This window comes from Octopus bimaculoides, chromosome 12, assembly GCF_046866305.1.
Source record: "Octopus bimaculoides isolate indiv1 chromosome 12, ASM4686630v1, whole genome shotgun sequence".
NCBI lineage: Eukaryota > Metazoa > Mollusca > Cephalopoda > Octopoda > Octopodidae > Octopus > Octopus bimaculoides.
The window spans coordinates 59,402,868-59,427,656 of record NC_142939.1 but is presented as its reverse complement, the minus strand read 5'-3'; the positions used below and the strand labels follow the sequence as shown (position 1 = coordinate 59,427,656).

General features: G+C 40.8%; 1 protein-coding gene across 1 annotated transcript; it reads right to left on the bottom strand.

Annotated features, from left to right (window-relative positions):
• On the bottom strand, window positions 1-24,789 carry LOC106876295 (uncharacterized). The gene is made up of 2 exons (XM_089361286.1): window positions 1,407-24,789; window positions 1-1,202 (listed from the first exon to the last, which is right to left on the bottom strand). The coding sequence occupies exons 1-2, from the start codon at window positions 24,664-24,666 to the stop codon at window positions 1-3; spliced, it is 24,462 nt and encodes an 8,153-aa protein (XP_089217412.1). The 5' UTR covers window positions 24,667-24,789.

Sequence of the window (24,789 nt, the reverse complement as noted above, 5' to 3'; positions counted from 1 at the left end):
TTAATCTGGATTATTCAGACATGGGTACTTGGGCTTCTTTGTAATGAATGAAAGTACTCCAGAGCAATCAAGATATCTGTTAAACACGTAAGAGTTTGAAATTAATATTTTCCTTCCTTGCAATGGCCGTGCTACTCCATCAATGTTTTCATAGGTCTGTTCAAGGTATTGCATTAAGCGGAAAACATAACGATTCCCATCTTTTCGAAGGGCTCCATAAAGACTGAATTTATCTCCAGAGTTTATGAGGTTACGAGAGGATTCTGGAAAATTATAATAGACTTTTTCAGATTTGACCAGTTTGTTAACATATTCTTTGTCTGTTGTTGAAGACTGCATTCCATGAGCTGATTCACTACATACTTTTATAGTATCTTTGCAAAACCTAGATGTAGATGCAACCACTTTATTATTGCTAGAATTGTTGTCAAGATTGGATTCAGTATTTTCTTCACAAACATACTCTCCTTCACTAATATTTTCCCTTCCTTGGGACTTTTTTGCCTGTTTCTTTGAGAAACCATCTGACAAACTTTTTACATTTCGTTCAGCTGCAGCAGTTGAACTAGTATTTTCTGGCTTATCTATTTGGTCATTAGATCTGTCTTGGTCTGCATTTTGACTTGAATCAATTTGATTTTTCTTTCTGTTACCAGGAAAATTCTTGCTATTTAAGTTAGTACTTTTTTTCTTTTGGGAGGTACCAGGTTTGTCAAATTTCTTTGCAGTTTTCCCGGCATATTTTTTAGCACTTGTCATATTATTATTTTGACTTTTGTCAAGAGTACTTTTTAAAGCATTTGAGTTGGTGCTAATTTTATCTGAAGAGGCACTCTTTGATGCTTGCGAAGAATGACTACTGTTTGATTTTGAAAGAGAACGTACAGAATCAGACTCATTCCCAACTACCGTAGTCTGTTGAGATCTAGAAGATTCATTCGATACCTCAGTTAAAGCAACATCACTTTCAGATCTGAATTGTTGAGATGAGGCTACAGATGAATCTCTTGGTTGAATTCCAGCTGGCAAATCAGTCGATGATGATTGAGTGCGAGAACTTCTACTAAGCTCATCAAGGACTTCAGTAACAGAAGTGTTCTTGTCCTGCCTAATAGATCTGCCACTTGATATTTCTGATACTGCTTTATGTGAGGTGGATCTTGAACTCAGGTTGTCTGGCGATAGATTACTATCAGTGCCATCTTTGGATGAGTGATGGAAAGATTTTGATGATGAAGCTGTTGAAGCTCTACTGCCAGAGAGTTGTGTTCTTGAACTGTGACTCCTCTCTCTCATTGAACTTGGAGTACTCTCTCTCATTGAACTGGGAGTACTCTCTCTTCCAGATATCTGACTTCGTTCGTCTCTCATTGAACTGGGGATACTCTCTCTCCCAGATATCTCACTCTGCTGGCCCATCATTGAACCAGGAGTACTTTCTCTTCCAGATATCTGACTTCGTTCGTCTCTCATTGAACTGGGGGTACTCTCTCTTCTAGATATCTGGCTTTGCTGCTCCATCATTGAACTAGGAATACTCTCCCTTCCAGATAAATGACTTTGTTGGTCTGTCATTGAGCTTGGTATACTCACTCTTTCAGATATCTGACTTCGTTGGTCTGTCATTGAGCTTGGTGTACTCACTCTTTCAGATATCTGACTTCGTTGGTCTGTCATTGAGCTTGGTGTACTCACTCTTTCAGATATCTGACTTCGTTGGTCTCTCATTGAACTGGGGGTACTCTCTCTTCCAGATATCTGACTTCGTTGGTCTCTCATTGAACTGGGGGTACTCTCTCTTCCAGATATCTGACTTCGCTGGTTTGAACTAGGAATACTCTCCCTTCTAGATATCTGGCTTCGTTGGTCTGTCGTTGAACTGAGAGTGCTCTCTCTTCCAGATATCTGACTTCGTTGGTCTGTCATTGACCTGGAGGTACTCTCTCGCTCGGATATCTGACTCCGCTGGTCTGTCACTGAACTAGGAATACTCTCTCTTCCAGATATCTGACTTCGTTGGTCTCTCATTGAACTGGAAGTACTCACTCTTCCAGATATCTGACTCCGCTGGTCCATCATGGAACCAGGTATACTCTCTCTTCCGGATATCTGACTCCGTTGAAGTATCATTGAACTAGGTGTACTCTCTCTTCCAGATATCTGACTTCGTTGGCTCGTAATAGAACTGTGTAGTCTCTCTCTTTCTAGTATTTGATTTTGTTGTTCTGGTATTGAATGAATACTCTTTATATCAGATAGTTGACTCTGCTGGTCTGACACAGATCTGGGAGACCTTTCTCTTTCAGACATGGGACTATATCTGCTAAGTACAGAATCTGGAGCACTCTCTATTGAAGACATTCCTTGGCCTACTATTCCACTATGAATACTCTCGGTTCCATATATTTGACTGAGTTGATCTTGAATTGTGCTGGAAATACTCTGGCTTTTAGACATCAAACCCCGCTGCTCTGGAATAGAACTGTGAGTACTCTCTCTTCCTGATATTTGACTCCGTTGAAATGGTGTTGAACTTACAATGCTTTCATTTCTAGATGATTGTCTCCATTCGTCAGATACAGGAGTGTAAACTTTCTCACTTCCAGATATGTGGCTCATTTCGTCAGCTGCTAAATTTGGAATACTCTCACTTTGGAATATTTGACTGCGGTGACCTGGAACTGAACTAAAACTACTCTCTCTTTCAGACGCCTGTCTCCGTCGGTCTGTTACTGGACTTCCTTGATCTGGTAATGAACTGACAAAACTCTCCTTTCCAGTAATCTGGCTCCGCTGGTCAGATATAGAACTTTCAGATGTATGACTCCCTCGTTCTACTATTAAACTGGGAGTACTCTCTCTTGCAGATATGTATGTCAAATGAGGTGCTATAGTTTGGCGAATATTCTCACTTTCAGATGTCTGACTCCACTGGTCTGGTACTGATCTTTGAATACTCTCTCTGAGAAATACCCGACTCCACTGATCTGGTATCGAACTAAGAATACTCTCTGTACCAGAGACCTGATTCTGCTGGTCTTGCATAGAACTAAATGTATTCCATCTATCTGATATCTGACTGCGCTGGCTGGGAATTGAACTACGAACACTGTCTCCTCTAGATATCTGAAGCTGTTCATCGGGAGTAGAACGAAGCATACTCTCAGATACAGATGCCTCACTCGGTTGACCTACTATTGAACTAAGACTACTCTCACTTCTCGATGTTTGTGTCCGTTGTTCTGGTATTGAACTAAAGTGACTGTCTCTTTCTGATACGTGACTGTGCTGCTCTGAACTGTAAATACTATCTCGTTCAGAAATATGACTTCTTTGGTCTGGTATAGAACTGCGCATTCGATCAAATATCTGACTTCGTTCGTCTCTCATTGAACTGGGAGTACTCTCTCTTCCAGATATCTGACTTCGTTGTTCTCTCATTGAACTGGGAGTACTCTCTCTTCCAGATATCTGACTTCGTTCGTCTCTCATGGAACTGGGAATACTCTCTCTTCCAGATATCTGACTTCGTTGTTCTCTCATTGAACTGGGAGTACTCTCTCTTCCAGATATCTGACTTCGTTCGTCTCTCATGGAACTTGGAATACTCTCTCTTCCAGATATTTGACTTCGTTCGTCTCTCATGGAACTGGGAATACTCTCTCTTCCAGATATCTGACTTCGTTCGTCTCTCATTGAACTGAGAGTACTCTCTCTTCCAAATATCTGACTTCGTTCGTCTCTCATGGAACTGGGAGTACTCTCTCTTCCAGATATCTGACTTCGTTCGTCTCTCATTGAACTGGGAATACTCTCTCTTCCAGATATCTGACTTCGTTCGTCTCTCATTGAACTGAGAGTACTCTCTCTTCCAAATATCTGACTTCGTTCGTCTCTCATGGAACTGAGAGTACTCTCTCTTCCAGATATCTGACTTCGTTCGTCTCTCATTGAACTGGGAATACTCTCTCTTCCAGATATCTGACTTCGTTCGTCTCTCATTGAACTGAGAGTACTCTCTCTTCCAGATATCTGACTTCGTTCGTCTCTCATGGAACTGGGAATACTTTCTCTTCCAGATATCTGACTTCGTTCGTCTCTCATTGAACTGAGAGTACTCTCTCTTCCAGATATCTGACTTCGTTCGTCTCTCATTGAACTGGGAATACTCTCTCTTCCAGATATCTGACTTCGTTCGTCTCTCATTGAACTGGGAGTACTCTCCCTTCTAGATATCTGACTTCGTTGGTCTCTCATCGTACTGGGAGTACTCTCTCTTCCAGATATTTGACTTCGTTGGTCTGTCATTGAACTGAGGGTGCTCTCCTTTCCAGATATCTGACTACGTTGGTCTATCATTGAACCAGGAATACTTTCTCTTCTTGATATTAGGCTCGGTTCTGTTGTTGAACTACGAATAATCTCTCTTCTAGATGTATAACTCCGTTCGTCTGAACCAGACTGAATACTACTTTCGCTTTTAGATAACTGACGTTCTTCAGCGAAAGGTCTCTCAGTACTCACCATTTCATAAAGCCGGCTTCGTTGGTCTGGTACTGAACGAACAATACTCTCTTTCTCTGTTATTCGACTTTGCTGTTCTGGTATAGAAGTTTTAAATGATGCACTTTCATCATCCCGACTCCTTTGACCTAATACACTACTATATATTCTTTCTCTTTGAAACATTTCGCTCCTTTGGAGAGACAGTGGACTTTGAATACTCTCTCTTCCACTTATCTGCTCGTCTGGTACAGAAATACGTAGGCTCTCAGTTCGCGATGATTTACTCCATTGTTCTGGTACTGTGCTAACTCTACTATGTTTTCCGGATATTTGACTCCATTCCTCTGAGAGCGAACCTCGAATAGGTGGTGGTTCAGATATATGGCTTTCTTGATCTTGTACAGAACTCAGATTGCTGTCGCTTCTCGATAACATACTGTGTTGGAGTGCAATCGCACTAGGAGTACTGTGCCTTAGAGACACACGGCTACGCCGTTCACTTGTTGAACTAAGAGTACTCTCTCGTCCAGTAATCTGACTGTGTTGATCTCCCATTTCACTAGAGATACTTTGTATTCTTGTTATTGGACTAAGCTGTTCTTCTTTTGAACTACGTATACTCTCTCTTCTAGATGACATACTTCCTTGGTCAATCATTGAACTGGGGGTACTCTCTTTTACAGATATCTGACTTCGTTGGTCAGCCATTGAAATGGGAATACTCTCTCGTCCAGATATCTGACTACGTTGGTCTCTCATTAAACTAGGAATACTCTCTCTTTCAGATATATGACTCACTTCGACTGGCGGAGAACTAGGAATGTTCTCCTTACCAGGTAATTGACTTAGCTGGTAGGCTATCGCCGTCTGAATGCTCTCCCTTTCTGATATGCGACTCCGCTTATCTAACGGAGATATGAGACTTCTCACACTTCGGGATATTTGACTACGAATATCGGCTATTGAACTGCGAATAGTACGTTTGCTAGGTGTTGCGCTTCGTTGGTCTGCAGTAGAGACGAGCATTCTCTCTTTTTCTGATATTTGACTCCACTTTTCTGGTACCAAACTATGGATTTTCTCTCTCTGTGATATCGGACTCTGAACGTCAGGTACAGGAGACTGAGTAACCTCCTGTTCTGATAAACGGCTTCGATGAGCAGTTATTGTACTGGGAATACTCTCTCTTTCAGTTACATCACTCCGTCGGTCTGCTTCCGAAGTGGAAATACTCATTGAACTGGATATCTGACTCCGCTCATCTGATATCGATCCGAGAGTACTCTGCCTTTCCGATAACCGACTTCGTTGTTCCGTGATTGTACTGGGGACAGACTCTCTTTCAGTTACTTCACTCCAACGGTCTGTTGTTGAACTTGGAATACTCCTTGTTCTGGACATTTGACTTCGCTGATCTGATATCGACCTGACAGTGCTCTCTCTTTCTGATAATCTACTTCTATGGTCTGGCATCCAACTTACGATAGACTCTCTTTCAGATACTTCACTCCGCTGGTCTATCATAGGACTCGGAATACTCATTGTTCCCGATATATGAATTTGATCATCGGATATCGATCTGATAGTACTCTCTCTTTCAGATAATCGACTTCGTTGATCAGTCATTGTACTTGGGACACTCTCTCTTTCAGATATTTCACTTCGACGGTCCGTTATTGAAATGGGAATACTCGTTGTTCCAGATATCTGACTTCGCTGATCTGATATCGATCTGATAGTACTCTCTCTTTCTGATAATCGACTTCGTTGATCCGTCATTGTACTTGGAATACTTTCTCTTTCAGACATTTCGGTCCGACGGTCCGTTATTGAACTGGGAATGCTCATTGTTCCCGATAACTGACTTCGCCCATCTGATATCGATCTAATAGTACTCTCACTTTCTGATAATCGACTTCGTTGATCCGTCATTGTACTGGGAATACTCTCTCTTTCAGATACTTCACTCCGACGGTCCGTTATTGAACTGGGAATACTCATTTTTCCCGATATCTGACTTCGCTGATCTGATATCGATCTAATAGTACTCTCTCTTTCTGATAATCGACTTCGTTCATCCGTCATTGTACTGGGAATACGTTCTCTTTCAGATACTTCACTCCGACGGTCCGTTATTGAACTGGGAATACTCATTTTTCCCGATATCTGACTTCGCCCATCTGATATCGATCTGATAGTACTCTCTCTTTCTGATAATCGAGGTCGTTGATCCGTCATTGTACTGGGAAAACTTTCTCTTTCAGATACTTCACTCCGACGGTCCGTTATTGAACTGGGAATACTCATTTTTCCCGATATCTGACTTCGCCCATCTGATATCGATCTGATAGTACTCTCTCTTTCTGATAATCGATTTCGTTGATCCGTCATTGTACTGGGAAAACTTTCTCCTTCAGATACTTCACTCCGACGGTCCGTTATTGAACTAGGAATACTCATTGTCCCCGATATCTGACTTCGTTGATCTGATATCGATCTAATAGTACTCTCTCTTTCTGATAATCGACTTCGTTGATCCGTCATTGTACTGGGAATACTCTCTCTTTCAGATACTTCACTCCGACGGTCCGTTATTGAACTGGGAATACTCATTGTTCCCGATATCTGACTTCTCCCATCTGATATCGATCTGATAGTACTCTCTCTTTCTGATAATCGACTTCGTTGATCCGTCATTGTACTGGGAATAGTTTCTCTTTCAGATACTTCACTCCGACGGTCCGTTATTGAACTGGGAATACTCATTGTTCCCGATATCTGACTTCGCCCATCTGATATCGATCTGATAGTACTCTCTCTTTCTGATAATCGATTTCGTTGATCCGTCATTGTACTGGGAAAACTTTCTCCTTCAGATACTTCACTCCGACGGTCCGTTATTGAACTAGGAATACTCATTGTCCCCGATATCTGACTTCGTTGATCTGATATCGATCTAATAGTACTCTCTCTTTCTGATAATCGACTTCGTTGATCCGTCATTGTACTGGGAATACTCTCTCTTTCAGATACTTCACTCCGACGGTCCGTTATTGAACTGGGAATACTCATTGTTCCCGATATCTGACTTCTCCCATCTGATATCGATCTGATAGTACTCTCTCTTTCTGATAATCGACTTCGTTGATCCGTCATTGTACTGGGAATAGTTTCTCTTTCAGATACTTCACTCCGACGGTCCGTTATTGAACTGGGAATACTCATTGTTCCCGATATCTGACTTCGCCCATCTGATATCGATCTGATAGTACTCTCTCTTTCTGATAATCGACTTCGTTGATCCGTCATTGTACTGGGAATACTTTCTCTTTCAGATACATCACTCCGACGGTCCGTTATTGAACTGGGAATACTCATTGTTCCCGATATCTGACTTCGCCCATCTGATATTGATCTGATAGTACTCTCTCTTTCTGATAATCGACTTCGTTGATCCGTCATTGTACTGGGAATAGTTTCTCTTTCAGATATTTCGGTCCGACGGTCCGTTATTGAACTAGGAATACTCATTGTTCCCGATATCTGACTTCGCTGATCTGATATCGATCTAATAGTACTCTCTCTTTCTGATAATCGACTTCGTTGATCCGTCATTGTACTGGGAATACTCTCTCTTTCAGATACTTCACTCCGACGGTCCGTTATTGAACTGGGAATACTCATTGTTCCCGATATCTGACTTCGCCCATCTGATATCGATCTGATAGTACTCTCTCTTTCTGATAATCGACTTCGTTGATCCGTCATTGTACTGGGAATACTTTCTCTTTCAGATATTTCGGTCCGACGGTCCGTTATTGAACTAGGAATACTCATTGTTCCCGATATCTGACTTCGCTGATCTGATATCGATCTGATAGTACTCTCTCTTTCTGATAATCGACTTCGTTGATCTGTCATTGTACTGGGAAAACTCTCTCTTTCAGATATTTCACTCCGACGGTCCGTTATTGAACTAGGAATACTCATTGTTCCCGATATCTGACTTCGCCCATCTGATATCGATCTGATAGTACTCTCTCTTTCTGATAATCGACTTCGTTGATCCGTCATTGTACTGGGAATACTTTCTCTTTCAAATATTTCGGTCCGACGGTCCGTTATTGAACTGGGAATACTCATTGTCCCCGATATCTGACTTAGCCCATCTGATATCGATCTGATAGTACTCTCTCTTTCTGATAATCGACTTCGTTGATCCGTCATTGTACTGGGAATGCTTTCTCCTTCAGATATTTCGGTCGGACGGTCCGTTATTGAACTAGGAATACTCGTTGTTCCCGATATCTGACTTCTCCCATCTGATATCGATCTAATAGTACTCTCTCTTTCTGATAATCGACTTCGTTGATCCGTCATTGTACTGGGAATACTCTCTCTTTCAGATACTTCACTCCGACGGTCCGTTATTGAACTGGGAATACTCATTGTTCCCGATATCTGACTTCGTTCATCTGATATCGATCTAATAGTACTCTCTCTTTCGGATAATCGACTTCGTTGATCTCCTATTGTACTGGGAATACTCTCTCTTTCAGATATTTCACTCCGACGGTCCGTTATTGAACTGGGAATACTCATTGTTCCCGATATCTGACTTCGCCCATCTGATATCGATCTGATAGTACTCTCTCTTTCTGATAATCGACTTCGTTGATCCGTCATTGTACTGGGAATACTTTCTCTTTCAGATATTTCGGTCCAACGGTCCGTTATTGAACTAGGAATACTCATTGTTCCCGATATCTCACTTCGCCCATCTGATATCGATCTGATAGTACTCTCTCTTTCTGATAATCGACTTCGTTGATCCGTCATTGTACTGGGAATACTTTCTCTTTCAGATATTTCGGTCCGACGGTCCGTTATTGAACTAGGAATACTCATTGTTCCCGATATCTGACTTCGCTGATCTGATATCGATCTGATAGTATTCTCTCTTTCTGATAATCGACTTCGTTGATCCGTCATTGTACTGGGAATACTTTCTCTTTCAGATATTTCGGTCCGACGGTCCGTTATTGAACTAGGAATACTCATTGTTCCCGATATCTGACTTCGCCCATCTGATATCGATCTGATAGTACTCTCTCTTTCTGATAATCGACTTCGTTGATCCGTCATTGTACTGGGAATACTTTCTCTTTCAGATATTTCGGTCCGACGGTCTGTTATTGAACTAGGAATACTCATTGTTCCCGATATCTGACTTCGCCCATCTGATATCGATCTGATAGTACTCTCTCTTTCTGATAATCGACTTCGTTGATCCGTCATTGTACTGGGAATACTTTCTCTTTCAGATATTTCGGTCCGACGGTCCGTTATTGAACTAGGAATACTCATTGTTCCCGATATCTGACTTAGCCCATCTGATATCGATCTGATAGTACTCTCTCTTTCTGATAATCGACTTCGTTGATCCGTCATTGTACTGGGAATACTCTCTCTTTCAGATATTTCACTCCGACGGTCCGTTATTGAACTGGGAATACTCATTGTTCCCGATATCTGACTTCGTTCATCTGATATCGATCTGATAGTACTCTCTCTTTCTGATAATCGACTTCGTTCATCCGTCATTGTACTGGGAATACTTTCTCTTTCAGACATTTCGGTCCGACGGTCCGTTATTGAACTAGGAATACTCATTATTCCCGATATCTGACTTCGTTGATCTGATATCGATCTGATAGTACTCTCTCTTTCTGATAATCGACTTCGTTGATCCGTCATTGTACTGGGAATACTCTCTCTTTCAGATACTTCACTCCGACGGTCCGTTATTGAACTGGGAATACTCATTGTTCCCGATATCTGACTTCGCCCATCTGATATCGATCTGATAGTACTCTCTCTTTCTGATAATCGACTTCGTTGATCCGTCATTGTACTGGGAATACTTTCTCTTTCAGACATTTCGGTCCGACGGTCCGTTATTGAGCTGGGAATACTCATTGTTCCCGATATCTGACTTCGCCCATCTGATATCGATCTGATAGTACTCTCTCTTTCTGATAATCGACTTCGTTGACCCGTCATTGTACTGGGAATACTTTCTCTTTCAGACATTTCTGTCCGACGGTCCGTTATTGAGCTGGGAATACTCATTGTTCCCGATATCTGACTTCGCCCATCTGATATCGATCTGATAGTACTCTCTTTTTCTGATAATCGACTTCGTTGATCTGCGATTGTACTGGGTATACTCTCTCTTTCAGATATTTCACTCCGACGGTCCGTTATTGAACTGGGAATACTCATTGTTCCCGATATCTGACTTCGTGGACCTGATATGTAACTGATTGAACTTTCCCTTTCTGATAATCGACTTTTTTGGTCTTCTATTGTACTGGGAATACTCGCCCTTTCAAATATTTCACTCTGCTGATCACTTATTGAACTTGGAATACTCATTGCTCTAGATATCCGACTTCGCTGATCGTATATCGATCTAATAATACTCTCTCTTTCTGATAATCGACTTTGTTGGTCCGGCATCGTACTTGCAATACGGGCTCTTTCATATACTTCACTCCTCCTTTCAGTTACTGACCTAGGGATACTCGGTCTTTCAGGTATTTGAATGCGTTCATCTGATATCCATCTGATAGTATCCCCTCTTTCTGATAATCGACTTCGTTGGTCTGCTATTGCACTGGGAATACTCTCTCTTTCAGTTGCTTCACTTTGCCACCCTGATACTGAACTGGGAATATGCAACCTTCCAGATATTTGACTTCGTTGATCTGCTATCGACCTGACAGTAATTTCTCTTTCTGAAAATCGACTTCGTTGGTCAGGCATAAAACTTACTATACCCGCCCTTTCAGACACCACACTCGACCGGTCTCTTATTGAACTCGGAATACTCATTGTTCCCGATATCTGACTTCGTTCATCTGATATCGATCTGATAGTACTCTCTCTTTCTGATAAACGACTTCCTTGGTCAATTATTGTACTGGGTATCGTCTCCCTTTCAGATATTTCATTCCACCGGTCGGTTCTTGAACTGGGGAGACTTATTTGTTCAGAAATCTTACTTTCTTGAACTGATGCCGATCTGATAGTACTCTCTCTTTCTGATAATCGACCTCGTTCGTCTGATATTGTACCCGGAGTACTCTCCCTTCTATATATTTCACTCTGCTGGTGCATTGAACTGGGAATACTCATTTTTCCCGATATCTGACTTCGCTCATCTGATATTGATCTGATAGTACTCTCTCTTTCTGATAATCGACTTCTTTGATCTGCTATTGTACTGGGAATACTCTCTCTTTCAGATACGTCACTCCAACGGACACTTGTTGAACTTGGAATACTCGTTGTTCCCGATATCTGACTTCGCTGATCTGATATCGATCTGATAGTACTCTCTCTTTCTGATAATCGACTTGGTTGATCCGTCATTGTACTGGGAATACTCTCTCTTTCAGATACTTCACTCCGACGGTCCGTTATTGAACTGGGAATACTCATTGTTCCCGATATCTGACTTCGCCCATCTGATATCGATCTGATAGTACTCTCTCTTTCTGATAATCGACTTCGTTGATCCGTCATTGTACTGGGAATACTTTCTCTTTCAGATATTTCGGACCGACGGTCCGTTATTGAACTGGGAATACTCATTGTTCCCGATATCTGACTTCGCTGATCTGATATCGATCTGATAGTACTCTCTCTTTCTGATAATCGACTTCGTTGATCCGTCATTGTACTGGGAATACTCTCTCTTTCAGACATTTCGGTCCGACGGTCCGTTATTGAACTAGGAATACTTATTGTTCCCGATATCTGACTTCGCTGATCTGATATCGATCTGATAGTACTCTCTCTTTCTGATAATCGACTTCGTTGATCCGTCATTGTACTGGGAATACTCTCTCTTTCAGACATTTCGGTCCGACGGTCCGTTATTGAACTAGGAATACTCATTGTTCCCGATATCTGACTTCGCTGATCTGATATCGATCTGATAGTACTCTCTCTTTCTGATAATCGACTTCGTTGATCCGTCATTGTACTGGGAATACTCTCTCTTTCAGACATTTCGGTCCGACGGTCCGTTATTGAACTAGGAATACTCACTGTTCCCGATATCTGACTTCGTAAATCTGATATCGATCTGATAGTACTCTCTCTTTCGGATAATCGACTTCGTTGATCCGTCATGGTACTAGGAATACTCTCTCTTTCAGATATTTCGGTCCGACGGTCCGTTATTGAACTAGGAATACTCATTGTTCCCGATATCTGACTTCGCCCATCTGATATCGATCTAATAGTACTCTCTCTTTCTGATAATCGACTTCGTTGATCCGTCATTGTACTGGGAATACTCACTCGGTCAGATACTTCACTTCGACGGTCCGTTATTGAACTGGGAATACTCATTTTTCCCGATATCTGACTTCGCCCATCTGATATCGATCTAATAGTACTCTCTCTTTCTGATAATCGACTTCGTTGATCAGTCATTGTACTGGGTATACTTTCTCTTTCAGACATTTCGGTCCGACGGTCCGTTATTGAGCTGGGAATACTCATTGTTCCCGATATCTGACTTCCCTGATCTGATATCGATCTGATAGTACTCTCTCTTTCTGATAATCGACTTCGTTGATCCGTCATTGTACTGGGAATACTCGCTCTTTCAGATATTTCACTTCGACGGTCCGTTATTGAACTGGGAATACTCATTGTTCCCGATATCTGACTTCGCTGATCTGATATCGATCTGATAGTACTCTCTCTTTCTGATAATCGACTTCGTTGGTCTGTACCGGGAGTACTCTCTCTTTCTGATACTTCACTCCGCCAGTCAGTTACAGACCTGGGGGTACTCGTTGTTCCCGATATCCGACTTCGCTGATCTGATATCGATCTGATAGTACTCTCTCTTTCTGATAATCGACTGCGTTGATCCGTCATTGTACTTGGAATACTCTCTCCTTCAGATACTTCACTCAGTCGGTCTGTTATTGAACTGGGAATACTCATTGTTTCAGATATTTTACTTCGCCCATCTGATATCGATCTGATTATGCGCTCCCTATCAGAATATGGACTTCGTTGGTCTGGCACCGAACGTGCAATGCTCTCTCGTTCATATATTTCACTTCGCTGGTCTGCTATTGAACTAGGAATACTCATTGTTGCCGATATCTGACTTCGCCCATCTGATATCGATCTGATAGTACTCTCTCTTTCTGATAATCGACTTCGCTGATCAGCTATAGTACCGGGAATACTCTCTCTTTCAGATAATCCACTTCGGCTTTCTGTTCTGGAACTTGGAATACTCATTGCTTCGGATATCTTACTTCTCTCATCGGATATCGATCTGATAGTACTCTCTCTTTCTGATAATCGACTTAGCTGGTCTGCTATGGTACTTGGATAACTCTCCCTTTCAAATATTTCAATCCGTCGGTCCGTTATTGAACTGGGAATACTCATTGTTCCCGATATCTGACTTAGCCCATCTGATATCGATCTTATCCTACTCTCTCTTTCTGATAATCGACTTCGTTGATCTCCTATTGTACTGGGAATACTTTCTCTTTCATATATTTCACTTTGACGGTCCGTTATTGAACTGGGAATACTCATTGTTTCCGATATCTGACTTCGCCCATCTGATATCGATCTGATAGTACTATCTCTTTCTGATAATCGACTTCGTTGATCCGTCATTGTACTGGGAATACTCTCTCTTTCAGACATATCGGTCCGACGGTCCGTTATTGAGCTGGGAATACTCATTCTTCCCGATATCTGACTTCGTAAATCTGATATCGATCTGATAGTACTCTCTCTTTCGGATAATCGACTTCGTTGATCTGCTATTGTACTAGGACTACTCCATCTTTCAGATATTTCGGTCCGACGGTCCGTTATTGAGCTGGGAATAGTCATCGTTCCCGATATCTGACTTCGCCCATCTGATATCGATCTAATAGTACTCTCTCTTTCGGATAATCGACTTCGTTGATCCGTCATGGTACTAGGAATACTCTCTCTTTCAGATATTTCACTCCGACGGTCCGTTATTGAACTAGGAATACTCATTGTTCCCGATATCTGACTTAGCCCATCTGATATCGATCTAATAGTACTCTCTCTTTCTGATAATCGACTTCGTTGATCTGCTATTGTACTGGGAATACTCTCTCTTTCAGACATTTCGGTCCGACGGTCCGTTATTGAGCTGGGAATTGTCATTGTTCCCGATATCTGACTTCGTTGATCTGATATCGATCTGATAGTACTCTCTCTTTCTGATAATCGACTTCGTTGATCCGTCATTGTACTGGGAATACTTTCTCTTTCAGATATTTCGGTCCGACGGTCCGTTATTGAACTAGGAATACTCATTGTTCCCGATATCTGACTTCGCTGATCTGATATCGATCTGATAGTACTCTCTCTTTCTGATAATCGACTTCGTTGATCCGTCATTGTACTGGGAATACTTTCTCTTTCAGATATTTCACTCCGACGGTCCGTTATTGAACTAGGAATACTCATTGTTCCCGATATCTGACTTCGCCCATCTGATATCGATCTAATAGTACTCTCTCTTTCGGATAATCGACTTCGTTGATCTGCTATTGTACTGGGAATACTCTCTCTTTCAGATACTTCACTCCAGCGGTCCGTTACGGAACTGGGAATACTCATTGTTCCCGATATCTGACTTCGCCCATCTGATATCGACCTGATAGTACTCTCTCTTTCTGATAATCGACTTCGTTGATCTGCTATTGTACTAGGACTACTCCATCTTTCAGATATTTCACTCAGTCGCTCCGTTACTGAACTGGGAATAGTCATCGTTCCCGATATCTGACTTCGCTCATCTGATATCGATCTAATAGTACTCTGTCTCTCTGATAATCGACTGCGTTCGTCTGGTAGTTTACTGGAAATACTCTCTCTTTCAGATACTTCACTCCACCGTTCCGGTATGTAACTGGGGACACTTGTTGCTTCCGATATCTTACTTCGCCGATCTGATATCGAGCTTACAGTACTCTCTCTTTCTGTTAATCGACTTTGTTGATCTGTTATTGTACTGGGAATACCTTCCCTTTCTGATACTTCACTCCGCCAGTCTGTTATTGAACTTGGAATACTCATTATTCCAGATACCTGACTTCGCTGATCGTATATGGACCTGACAATGCTCTCCGTTTCTTGTAATCGACTACGCTGTTCTGGTGTCAAACTTACAATTCTATGTCTTTCAGATGTTTCACTCCGCCAATCTGTTATTGGACTTGGAAAACTCGTTTTTTTAGATATCTGACTTCGTCGATCGTATGCTGACGTGAGAATGTTCTCCCTTTCTGATAATCGACTTCGTTGGTCTGGCATCCAGCTTACGACACTCTGTGTTTGTAATACTTGACTTGGCCAGTCTCTTATTGAACTGGGAATACTCGTTGTTCCCGATATCTGACTTCGCCCATCTGATATCGATCTGATAGTACTCTCTCTTTCTGATAATCGACTTCGTTGATCCGTCATTGTACTGGGAATACTCTCTCTTTCAGATACTTCACTCCGACGGTCCGTTATTGAACTGGGAATACTCATTGTTCCCGATATCTGACTTCGTTCATCTGATATCGATCTGATAGCACTCTCTCTTTCTGATAATCGACTTCGTTGATCCGTCATTGTACTGGGAATACTCTCTCTTTCAGACATTTCGGTCCGACGGTCCGTTATTGAGCTGGGAATACTCTTTGTTCCCGATATCTGACTTCGCTGATCTGATATCGATCGAACAGTACTCTCTCTTTCTGATAATCGACTTCGTTGATCTGCTAGTGTACTGGGAATACTCTCTCTCTCTGATATTTCACTCCACCGCTCTGTTATTGAACTAGGAATACTCATTGTCCCCGATATCTGACTTCGCTGATCTGATATCGATCTGATAGTACTCTCTCTTTCTGATAATCGACTTCGTTGATCTGCTATTGTACTGGGAATACTCTCTCTTTCAGAAACATCACTTGGACGGTCTGTTATTGAACTGGGAATACCCGTTGTTCCAGATATCTGACTTCGTTCATCTGATATCGACCGAATACTACTCTCTCTTTCTGATATACTTTGTTGCTGTTGTATTGTACTGGGAATACTCTCTCTTTCATATACCTGACTTTGTTGTTCTGTAATTGAAGTTAGAATACTTTCCTTCTCTGATATCTGACTCCATCGGTCATGTGTTGAACTAACTGTACTTCCACTTTCAGATTTTTTACTCCTTTGTTCTATCGCTGAACTTGGAATACTCTCCCTTTGTGACAGCTGACTCTTTTGGTCAACCTTTGAGCTAGGTGTACTCTTTTTTACACTTATTCGACTCCGCCGGTCTGATTTCGTAGTTTCAGTACTCACACTCTTAGAAATTGGACTTCGTTTGTCAGTTATCGAACTAGGAGTACTCTTTCTTCCAAATATCCTTTTCCGTTGTTCACTTACCGAACTAGGAGTACTCTTTCTGCTAGATACCTGACTCCGCTTGTCACTAATTGAACTAGGCGTTCTAGTACTGTCTCTCCCAGATCTCTGACTCCGCAGGTCACTTGCTGAGCCAGAAGTACTTCTTGCTGAGCTAGAACTACTCCTTAGTTTGTCAGTTGTTGTACTAGGAGTACTCTCTTTTCCTGATATTTGACTACGTTTATCCGGCGTATATCTAGGTGTAGTCTCTCTTGATGATATCTGACTTCGTTGGTCTACCATTGAACCAGCGATATATCTTCCCGATATCTGGCTCTGCTGCTCAGTAACAACACTGGGTGTACTTTCTCTTCCATATATAAGACTCTCTTTTTCAGTTATTGTACTATGAGTACTCTCTTTTCCAGATATCTGGCTTCGTTGGTCAATGATAGATGTAGGAGTTCTCTGTCTTCCGGATATTTGACTCTGTTGGTCAATTATGGAACTCGGAGTACCTTCTCTTCCAGACATCTGACTCCTTTGGTCAATTATTGATGTAGGCGTTCTCTGTCTTCCAGATATCTGACTCCGCTGATCTGCAACAGAACTGCGAGAACTCTCACTAAGGAAAATATGGCTTAGATGAGATGGTATTGCACTGTGAATACTTTCCCTTCCTGACATCTGACTTTGTTGTTTTATTATTGAACTCGGAACACTTTCGCTTGCTGAAATTCGACTCAGATGGTCTGGTACAGAGCTGACATAACTTTCACTCTCATATATGTGACTTCGTTGATATGGAACCGAACTAACAATACTCTCTGATAATAATTTTTGTTGTTCTGATATTGAACTAGGAGTACTTGCTCTTGCCGATATTTCACTTTGTTCTCTTGTTGTTGAACTAGGAATACTCTCTCGCTCAGATATTTGACTTCGTTGGTCTGCGATTGAACTGCGAATACTCTCTCGTACAGTAATTTGACTCTGCTGGTCGGCTACTGAACTGAGACTACTCTCTTTTTCTGACAATCGTTCTTGTTGGTCAGCTATTGAACTAGGAATACTCTCTTTTCCATATATCTCACTTCTCTGGTCAGCTACCGGACTGAGAATACTCTCTTTTTCTGATAATAGACTCTGCTCAGATGGCTTTGAAATGGCAATACTCTCTCGTCCTGATATACGACTCCGCTGATCTAGCAAACTAAGAACACTCTCTCTTCGTGATAATGGACTTCGTTGGTCTGTTATTGAACTGAGAATGCTATCCTTTTTGTATACTTCACTCAGTCTATCTGCCACAAGACTATGTGCACTTTCTCTTGTAGACAACTTATCTAGATCTTCTGGTATTGAACTGTGTTTACTCTTTTTTCCAGCTAAAGAAATTGACTGTTCTCTCTCTAAACCAAGCAATTCTCTCTCAGACATTTGTCCATCAGTTTCTGTGGAATACGGAGTCTGTATATCCAATAGAGATTTACTCTTTCTTTCTGCAGTTAGTAGATGCCTACTTTCTCTTGATAAGCTTCCTCTTATACTGTCAATCACATCGCTGCGTGTTTCAATACCATACTTTGCTAATAAATCGTCTAAACTCTTTTTCTTTTGTCTTAGATCTAACAGTTCCGTTACTGACAGGTATGGTTTTTCCTCTATGCTTGATTGTTGATCTCTGTCTCTCATTTCCAGGTGTTCTGTGACCGGAGTAGAAATCTCGATAACTGTTGACGTTTTATCTGGCAGTTCTTGGAATGAAACAGTGTGAAGCTTTTCAACAGATGGAACACTCATTATTCCCGATATCTGACTTCTCCCATCTGATATCGATCTGATAGTACTATCTCTTTCGGATAATCGACTTCGTTGATCCATCATTGTACTAGGAATACTTTCTCTTTCAGATATTTCACTCCGACGGTCCGTTATTGAACTGGGAATACTCATTGTTTCCGATATCTGACTTCGCCCATCTGATATCGATCTGATAGTACTATCTCTTTCGGATAATCGACTTCGTTGATCCATCATTGTACTAGGAATACTTTCTCTTTCAGATATTTCACTTCGACGGTCCGTTATTGAACTGGGAATACTCATTGTTTCCGATATCTGACTTCGCCCATCTGATATCGATCTGATAGTACTCTCTCTTTCTGATAATCGACTTCGTTGATCTGCGATTGTACTAGGAATACTTTCTCTTTCAGATATTTCACTTCGACGGTCCGTTATTGAGCTGGGAATACTCATTGTTTCCGATATCTGACTTCGCCCATCTGATATCGATCTGATAGTACTCTCTCTTTCGGATAATCGACTTCGCTGATCCATCATTGTACTAGGAATACTTTCTCTTTCAGATATTTCACTTCGACGGTCCGTTATTGAACTGGGAATACTCATTGTTTCCGATATCTGACTTCGCCCATCTGATATCGATCTGATAGTACTCTCTCTTTCTGATAATCGACTTCGTTGATCTGCGATTGTACTAGGAATACTTTCTCTTTCAGATATTTCACTTCGACGGTCCGTTATTGAACTGGGAATACTCATTGTTTCCGATATCTGACTTCGTTGATCTGATATCGATCTGATAGTACTCTCTCTTTCGGATAATCGACTTCGTTGATCCATCATTGTACTAGGAATACTCTCTCTTTCAGATATTTCACTTCGACGGTCCGTTATTGAACTGGGAATACTCATTGTTTCCGATATCTGACTTCGTTGATCTGATATCGATCTGATAGTACTCTCTCTTTCTGATAATCGACTTCGTTGATCCATCATTGTACTAGGAATACTTTCTCTTTCAGATATTTCACTCCGACGGTCCGTTATTGAACTGGGAATACTCATTGTTTCCGATATCTGACTTCGCCCATCTGATATCGATCTGATAGTACTCTCTCTTTCTGATAATCGACTTCGCTGATCCATCATTGTACTAGGAATACTCTCTCTTTCAGATATTTCACTTCGACGGTCCGTTATTGAACTCGGAATACCCATTGTTTCAGATATCTGACTTCGCCCATCTGATATCGATCTGATAGTACTCTCTCTTTCGGATAATCGACTTCGTTGATCCATCATTGTACTGGGAATACTTTCTCTTTCAGATATTTCACTTCGACGGTCCGTTATTGAACTGGGAATACCCATTATTTCAGATATCTGACTTCGCCCATCTGATATCGATCTGATAGTACTATCTCTTTCGGATAATCGACTTCGTTGATCCATCATTGTACTAGGAATACTTTCTCTTTCAGATATTTCACTTCGACGGTCCGTTATTGAACTCGGAGTACCAATTGTTTCAGATATCTGACTTCGCCCATCTGATATCGATCTGATAGTACTCTCTCTTTCGGATAATCGACTTCGTTGATCCATCATTGTACTAGGAATACTTTCTCTTTCAGATATTTCACTTCGACGATCCGTTATTGAACTCGGAATACCCATTGTTTCAGATATCTGACTTCGCTCATCTGATATCGATCTGATAGTACTCTCTCTTTCAACAGATGGTTGACTTACTTGGTCTGTTAACAGGCTATACATTTCCGATATATCATGCGGCGTCTCTCTCACTGTATCATACAGCATTGAAGCCTGCTTTTCAGGTGATGGAATATGCAGTTCTTCAAATACACCTCTTGAATCATATGTAGGTAGAATTTCTTTGACATCCTCTCTGTAAGTTTCACTAGGCCGTTGTTCAAAAGAACTCTCCACTGTGTCTTTTCTGGATATCTGACTTCGATGATCAACTGAAGAAGATCTCTTTCTCATCCTTATTGGTTTTTCATCGTACATTGATGAAGTCGGTTTTGTTATATCATCTGGTGGTACAAAAGTAATATCTTGTTTTTTCGGTGCTAATATAGGTGTATCAAAAAAGGATACTCGATATTGTCCCTTTTTCGATGATTTTCTCTGTTGCGCTACTCCTGAAGAGGCTACTTTGTCTTTTCGAGCTAATTTCCCATCTGAGTGCAATTTGTACAGAGTGTCTTTTACAGGAATTTGAGTCACTGGCTCTACCATCGATTTGTACATTCGTTCTTGTGTGGGTAGCACTTCATGTTGTTGACGTAGTGGCAATTTTTCAATCTCGAAACAAGGTGCTGAAGCCGTGGAAATTTTTGAAGTCGACTGTTGGACTCCAGTAACGCGCCGTATCGCTTCCTCAGAAACTCCACTCGGCTGCCCCATGAAGATCTCTTGCATCTCTTCTGTAGATAGTGGACTCATCTCTTCTTCTAAGGAGACAACTTGCATATCTTCACTACGCTGTCTACTTCGCAACTGTTCTAAGGAGACATGCTGCATTTCCTTTCTAGACAATTGACTCGGCTCTTGTTCTAACGAAGATGCTTGCTTCTGCTCGATAATTGGTTCAATTGGCGGTTGTTCTAAAGAAATAACCATAGATGTCGGACTTCGTTGTTGTTCTTTGGAGAAATGCTGAAAGCCATCGGTAGATCGTCGAACGAACTGCTGATCAAATGCAACGTCCGATGGTTCTTTGGTGTATGTGGGAGTTGTTGGGGGGTATAATATAGCATCTGAGACTCTTTTCTGTTCTTTCTGATCCGGTGAAATGACTGACCTTTGTAGTATGTCACTTCTTGTGATTTCACTTGGATGCATTCTGCTTGAAGTATACGTCCTTTCCGTAGTTAATGGCATTGCAGTCGATGGTTGTCTTAATGAAACATGCTCTCTCTCCTGTACGGGAAACGCACTCATAGATTTTACTAGAGGCATGCACTCAACTTCTTGAGCTGAAACTTCTCTCCGATGTTCAACATCAGAAAGGCTACCTAACTTAGCTGGTGATGCTCTACCTCTCTGTTCACCTAACGATCCAAATGGCACTTCTCCTATATCCCTGGATTCTTTACTCCGTGATTTCCCTTTGAATCCAAAACGCCGACCATCTTCTTTGCTGCTGCACACTTGTTCTTCACGATCTGCCTCTGTCCAGGAAACACGTGATGTGGTCCGTTTTGCTGATTTTGACTTCTTTTTAAAGATGCTGGTCTTAGACGGCTTTTTTCCAACTTCTCTACAGGAAGCATCACTCACATTTTCACTTACTTCAATTTCAGAGAGAGTTGTTGCGCTTACATTACCACGCTCAATCCTTTCTTTGTCAGTTTCACCTGGTGGCTTCTCTAGAGGAACATCAAGAATTAATTCTGGTAGTGGAAACTGAAGTGTACTTTTCATAGCATCACTTGTGACACTTCTTTTGGATGGTTGACATGGAGGCTCAAACGATGATGAACTAGTCTCGTGTCCTATAGAAGTACTATACGTCTGTCGTTTTGACGATTTAGTCAATGGAAATGTTGATAATCTATCCCTCTTACCTTTCTGACTTTCTAGACTTTCTGATGACGTAGAATCCTTGTCAGTTTTCATGATATTAGCAAGCATGCTTTTAAATTTAGTCTTTTGTCGACATTCTTCTGAAGATTGTCTCTGTGACTTTTTCAACGGTTTGCATATCGAATCTTCCCAACGTTTTGTTCTGCATACCCTTTTCCCATATTCATTTAGTATAGCACTCCGTTTTTCTTCGATATGATCTGGCAATTCGGAGTGATCTGATGATGAATAATGACATGTTGTTTTTCGTAAAGATTCGTGCAAACTACGCTCTTCGTCACCATCGTGAATCAGTTGGATAGACGTTTCTAATTTATTCCACATTATATCTGATTTCTTTTTATTTATACATTTTCGTACTAAAAGCCAATGAATGCCAATAAATGGCAAATAAAAGAAAAAAAAGAAATTCATAACCCCCATTTGCTTTTGTGACAGAGCACGCACTCTTTGCCTAGTTTTGGGGTGCACAGGGTAACCGTCTTTGTTATATTTTACAGTTTTATATTGAAGATCTTTATCGAAATATTTACACTGATAGTTGCTTTTTATAAAAACACATAGCCCTGCTTCGCCAATGGATATCGGAAAACAAAATCCAAAAATGAGTTTTAACATGTTAAGTATCATAAGAAAAAGTAAAACTATACCTAAAGCAATTAATGTTTCGTCTCGGAAAATAGCCGTGACCGGAGAATGAATCATTTTAGCTTTTTTCACTTCACATTTGTATGGTGGATCACAACTACATTTACAACCAACTAAACATATACAGAGCTTGTTTTTTCGTATAATAAGGTATTTTGACTTAACTGTTTTCTGATTTTCATTCCATAATTCTATTTCACACTGCACTGGAAACAGTAATTTGGCAGTTTTTCCAGGAACAGTGTTCCCACTGCTTCGTTCAGCAATACCAATTTTGTGAAAAAATATCACAGTTTCTCCTTGAAATGGGGTCAATGTATAAGTCTTGAACTGTCTATCAGGTTCACAGCTTAATAATACTTTAAAGTTTCCTGTAATCAGTCCTATGTTAATTACATTTATACCAATCTCATATCGGCTGCCTTTATCTGTCAATGGGTGGCTGTACAAGGTTCCAATGGATCCTTCACTTAATAATGGAATTGCAGAAGGAAGAACGTCTTTGTTAAGATTTATTATAATATCTAGCTGTGCACGAATTGAATGCCTTTTATTCTCTACAAATAACAACGATTTATTTGATACCCAACCGGGAATTCTTCCAGTATAAGGAGCCATTAGCTTGGCAAAATGCGATAGGAAATATTTTGATCTGTCTGACTCCACATCATTGTTCAATTTTTTCAAATTATCTTCAAGCCAGAAACTCAATGGTTGATTCTTGAAACAAGTTTTGACAAAGGATTTTGTACAACGGTCGATCTTTTTCAAAACGGCACCGGCAGTAATTCCTGTTGCTCCACAAGATATTCCTTTTAAATCAAAATATTTTTTCTTAATAAGCAAGTACTCATTAACACCTTTTATGTTCTGTTTTGCCTGTGGACTTCTATTTAGTGCCGAGTTTGCAACGGGTATCAATAAATAATTTAAATTTGAACAAATTATCTGTCTACAACTAGAGTTGGTCTGGTGAAGAACGCGGGCCGTGAAATAAAGGTTGTCGTCTCTCTTCTCGATAGTTTTGCCGTTGACAAGAAAACGATTGCTTTTTGCGACACTTTGCTCCTTTTTCTCAGCGTGCCTTTCTTTTTTAAAAACCTCTACTATAAGACTTTGAATAATTATAGGGTTGCCGAGAGTATTAACAGAATACCATAAAGGATCATATAGAATGCAATGCATCTGCAGACTTTCAGGACAACAGTATCCTTTTGTTTTGTACGATTTGCCACCTATATATGAATGTTGGCAGAAAGCTTCGGCCTTTTTATTACTATTATCACAGGTATGGTTATAAATCATTTCGTACGGTTGATTGTTGACAAATTGCAAAAATTGGATGGGATAACCAATAACTAAATCGTTGAAGTAAACGCGCAGAGTTACTGGATCTTCGAAAAAAAAAACTTTGTTTGTGGATAAATCAATCATGGTTTCAACTGAGTAGAAACGACCAAATTTCCAGTTGTTGTAATTATGTATATCTGCCACAAGTTGCAGAGTTAGATACCGATGGGGATTTGAACTTCGCTGTTCCTCGTCTGAATGTTGTAGAAGGACGGTTAAAACATATGTGCTTAGCAATGTCTGTAGCTTCATAATTCCACCATAATTAATGAAATTTAAATCGTCAACAATATTTGATTGGATGAGCGAGACAGAGGAATACAGAAAAATATAACATGAAGAAATATATAATTGTATATATACCGAATTATGCAA